This window comes from Oncorhynchus gorbuscha, linkage group LG14 (assembly GCF_021184085.1).
Source record: "Oncorhynchus gorbuscha isolate QuinsamMale2020 ecotype Even-year linkage group LG14, OgorEven_v1.0, whole genome shotgun sequence".
Lineage (NCBI taxonomy): Eukaryota > Metazoa > Chordata > Actinopteri > Salmoniformes > Salmonidae > Oncorhynchus > Oncorhynchus gorbuscha.
In genome coordinates this window covers 83,023,212-83,028,211 of record NC_060186.1, presented here as the reverse complement: position 1 = coordinate 83,028,211, position 5,000 = coordinate 83,023,212, and the positions used below count along the sequence as shown (strand labels likewise).

The window sequence follows — 5,000 nt, the reverse complement described above, 5'->3', positions numbered from 1 at the left end:
TGACCAGGTAACACACCTGACCAACACACCTGACCAATACACCTGACCAACACACCCTACCTGACCAACACACCCTACCTGACCAACACACACACTCCACTCTTCTGGGAAGGCTTTCCACTAGATGTTGGAACATTGCTGCTATAACAGCCTCCACTCTTCTGGGAAGGCTTTCCACTAGATGTTGGAACATTGCTGCTATAACAGCCTCCACTCTTCTGGGAAGGCTTTCCACTAGATGTTGGAACATTGCTGCTATAACAGCCTCCACTCTTCTGGGAAGGCTTTCCACTAGATGTTGGAACATTGCTGCTATAACAGCCTCCACTCTTCTGGGAAGGCTTTCTACTAGATGTTGGAACATTGCTGCTATAACAGCCTCCACTCTTCTGGGAAGGCTTTCCACTAGATGTTGGAACATTGCTGCTATAACAGCCTCCACTCTTCTGGGAAGGCTTTCCACTAGATGTAGGAACATTGCTGCTATAACAGCCTCCACTCTTCTGGGAAGGCTTTCCACTAGATGTTGGAACATTGCTGCTATAACAGCCTCCACTCTTCTGGGAAGGCTTTCCACTAGATGTTGGAACATTGCTGCTATAACAGCCTCCACTCTTCTGGGAAGGCTTTCCACTAGATGTTGGAACATTGCTGCTATAACAGCCTCCACTCTTCTGGGAAGGCTTTCCACTAGATGTTGGAACATTGCTGCTATAACAGCCTCCACTCTTCTGGGAAGGCTTTCCACTAGATGTAGGAACATTGCTTCCATTCAGTCACAAGAGCATTAGTGAGGTCGGGCACTGATGTTGGGTGATTAGGCCTTCAGGCTCACAGTCGGCGTTTCCAATTAATCCCAAAGGTGTTCGATGGGGTTGAGGTCAGGGCTCCGCAGGCCAGTCAAGTTCTTCCACACTGATCTCGACAAACCATTTCTGTATTGACCTCGCTTTGTGCATGGGGAATTGTCATGCTGAAACAGGAAAGGGCCTTCCCCAAACTGTTGCCACAAAGTTAGAAGCACAGAATCTTCTAGAATGTCGTTGCACACACTGACACGCACGCACAGACAGACGCACACAGATACATGGTCATTAAGAGAAGTGTGTGTGTGTGTGGTTGTGTGTTTGTGTGTGTGTGTGTGTTTGTGTGGTGTGTGTGTGTGTGTGTAGGGGGCGTCTGTATCAGAGATTAAGAAGCAGTACCGTCTGCTGTCGCTGAAGTTCCATCCTGATAAAGGAGGAGATGAAGACTTGTTCATGAGGATCGCCAAAGCACACTCCGCGTAAGTCTGTCTCTCTGTGTGTCTGTCTCTCTGTGTGTCTGTCTCTCTGTGTGTCTGTCTCTCTGTGTGTCTGTCTCTCTGTGTGTCTGTCTCTCTGTGTGTCTGTCTCTCTGTGTGTCTGTCTCTCTGTGTGTCTGTCTCTCTGTGTGTCTGTCTCTCTGTGTGTCTGTCTCTCTGTGTGTCTGTCTCTCTGTGTGTCTGTCTCTCTGTGTGTCTGTCTCTCTGTGTGTCTGTCTCTCTGTGTGTCTGTCTCTCTGTGTGTCTGTCTCTCTGTGTGTCTGTCTCTCTGTGTGTCTGTCTCTCTGTGTGTCTGTCTCTCTGTGTGTCTTTGTGTCTCTCTGTGTGTCTTTGTGTCTGTGTCTGTCTGTGTGAACTAGATTATATAGTGATGTTAATATGAATCACTGGGTGTTTCTCATATTTACGTACTACCGTGCTACATACTACCGTGCTACATACTACCGTGCTACATACTACCGTGCTACCGTGCTACATACTACCGTGCTACATACTACCGTGCTACATACTACCGTGCTACATACTACCGTGCTACCGTGCTACATACTACCGTGCTACATACTACCGTGCTACATACTACCGTGCTACATACTACCGTGCTACATACTACCGTGCTACATACTACCGTGCTACATACTACCGTGCTACATACTACCGTGCTACATACTACCGTGCTACCGTGCTACATACTACCGTGCTACCGTGCTACATACTACCGTGCTACATACTACCGTGCTACATACTACCGTGCTACGTACTACGTACACCGTGCTACGCTACGTACTACCGTGCTACGTACTACCGTGCTACATACTACCGTGCTACCGTGCTACATACTACCGTGCTACATACTACCGTGCTACATACTACCGTGCTACATACTACCGTGCTACATACTACCGTGCTACATACTACCGTGCTACATACTACCGTGCTACATACTACCGTGCTACATACTACCGTGCTACATACTACCGTGCTACATACTACCGTGCTACATACTACCGTGCTACCGTGCTACATACTACCGTGCTACCGTGCTACATACTACCGTGCTACGTACTACCGTGCTACTACCGTGCTACGTACTACCGTGCTACGTACTACCGTGCTACGTACTACCGTGCTACGTACTACCGTGCTACGTACTACCGTGCTACGTACTACCGTGCTACCTACTACCGTGCTGCGTGCTACATACTACCGTGCTACATACTACCGTGCTACATACTACCGTGCTACCGTGCTGCGTACTACCGTGCTGCGTACTACCGTGCTGCGTACTACCGTGCTACGTACTACCGTGCTGCGTACTACCGTGCTGCGTACTACCGTGCTGCGTACTACCGCGCTGCGTACTACGTGCTGCGCTCTCATGGTCCGAGTGCGTTATCTTCACGACATTCTTTTGAGGACGAGAGAGACGAGTGTGGACAAACCTTCCATTTGAGCAGCACTCCCCTACTGTATTACCTCACACTGAGCAGCACTCCCCCTACTGTATTACCTCACACTGAGCAGCACTCACCCTACTGTATTACCTCACACTGAGCAGCACTCCCCTACTGTATTACCTCACACTGAGCAGCACTCCCCTACTGTATTACCTCACACTGAGCAGCACTCCCCCTACTGTATTACCTCACACTGAGCAGCACTCCCCCTACTGTATTACCTCACACTCCTCCTACTGTATTACCTCACGCTGAGCAGCACTCCACCTACTGTATTACCTCACACTCCCCCTACTGTATTACCTCACGCTGAGCAGCACTCCATCTACTGTATTACCTCACACTCCCCCTACTGTATTACCTCACGCTGAGCAGCACTCCATCTACTGTATTACCTCACACTCCTCCTACTGTATTACCTCAGCACTCCCCCTACTGTATTACCTCACACTCCTCCTACTGTATTACCTCAGCACTCCCCCTACTGTATTACCTCACACTCCTCCTACTGTATTACCTCACACTCCTCCTACTGTATTACCTCACACTCCTCCTACTGTATTACCTCAGCACTCCCCCTACTGTATTACCTCACACTCCTCCTACTGTATTACCTCACACTCCCCCTACTGTATTACCTCACGCTGAGCAGCACTCCCCCTACTGTATTACCTCACACTGAGCAGCACTCCCCCTACTGTATTGCCTCACACTGAGCAGCACTCCCCCTACTGTATTACCTCACGCTGCACCTCCTCCCCTACTGTATTACATCACACTGAGCAGCACTCCCCCTACTGTATTGCCTCACACTGAGCAGCACTCCCCCTACTGTATTGCCTCAACTCCCCTACTGTATTACCTCACACTCCTTCTACTGTATTACCTCTCGCTGAGCAGCACTCCCCCTACTGTATTACCTCACACTGAGCAGCACTCCCCCTACTGTATTACCTCACGCTGAGCAGCACTCCCCCTACTGTATTACCTCATGCTGCTCCTCCCCCTACTGTATTACCTCACACTCCTCCTACTGTATTACCTCACGCTGAGCAGCACTCCTCCTACTGTATTACCTCACACTCCCCCTACTGTATTACCTCACACTCCTCCTACTGTATTACCTCACGCTGACCAGCACTCCCCCTACTGTATTACCTCACACTCCCCCTACTGTATTACCTCACACTCCTCCTACTGTATTACCTCACGCTGAGCAGCACTCCCCTACTGTATTACCTCACGCAGCACTCCCCTACTGTATTACCTCACGCTGAGCAGTACTCCCCTACTGTATTACCTCACGCTGCACCTCCCCTACTGTATTACCTCACGCTGAGCAGCACTCCCCCTACTGTATTACCTCACGCTGAGCAGCACTCCCCCTACTGTATTACCTCAGCACTCCCCTACTGTATTACCTCACACTCCCCTACTGTATTACCTCACGCTGAGCAGCACTCCCCCTACTGTATTACCTCACGCTGAGCAGCACTCCCCTACTGTATTACCTCACGCTGACCAGCACTCCCCTACTGTATTACCTCACGCTGAGCAGCACTCCCCCTACTGTATTACCTCACGCTGAGCAGCACTCCCCCTACTGTATTACCTCACGCTGAGCAGCACTCCCCCTACTGTATTACCTCACGCTGAGCAGCACTCCCCCTACTGTATTACCTCACGCTGACCAGCACTCCAGCACTCCCCCTACTGTATTACCTCACACTCCCCCTACTGTATTACCTCACACTACCCCTACTGTATTACCTCACACTCCTCCTACTGTATTACCTCACACTGAGCAGCACTCCCCCTACTGTATTACCTCACGCTGCACCTCCCCTACTGTATTACCTCACGCTGCACCTCCCCTACTGTATTACCTCACTACTGCACCTCCTCCCCTACTGTATTACCTCACGCTGAGCAGCACTCCTCCTACTGTATTACCTCACACTGAGCAGCACTCCTCCTACTGTATTACCTCACACTGAGCAGCACTCCCCCTACTGTATTACCTCACACTGAGCAGCACTCCCCTACTGTATTACCTCACGCTGCACCTCCCCTACTGTATTACCTCACGCTGAGCAGCACTCCCCTACTGTATTACCTCACGCTGAGCAGCACTCCCCCTACTGTATTACCTCACACTGAGCAGCACTCCCCCTACTGTATTACCTCACACTGAGCAGCACTCCCCTACTGTATTACCTCACACTGAGCAGCACTCCCCCTAC

The 5,000-nt window shown here is 50.5% G+C and overlaps 1 protein-coding gene across 1 annotated transcript in view; it reads left to right on the top strand.

Moving 5' to 3' along the window:
• Window positions 1-5,000, top strand: part of sec63 (SEC63 homolog, protein translocation regulator) — a 58,129-nt gene that overhangs the window by 20,372 nt on the left and 32,757 nt on the right. The window contains exon 4 of the mRNA XM_046299214.1: window positions 1,173-1,285. Within this exon, the coding sequence (XP_046155170.1) occupies window positions 1,173-1,285 (113 nt within the window). The remainder of the gene's footprint in view (window positions 1-1,172; window positions 1,286-5,000) is intronic.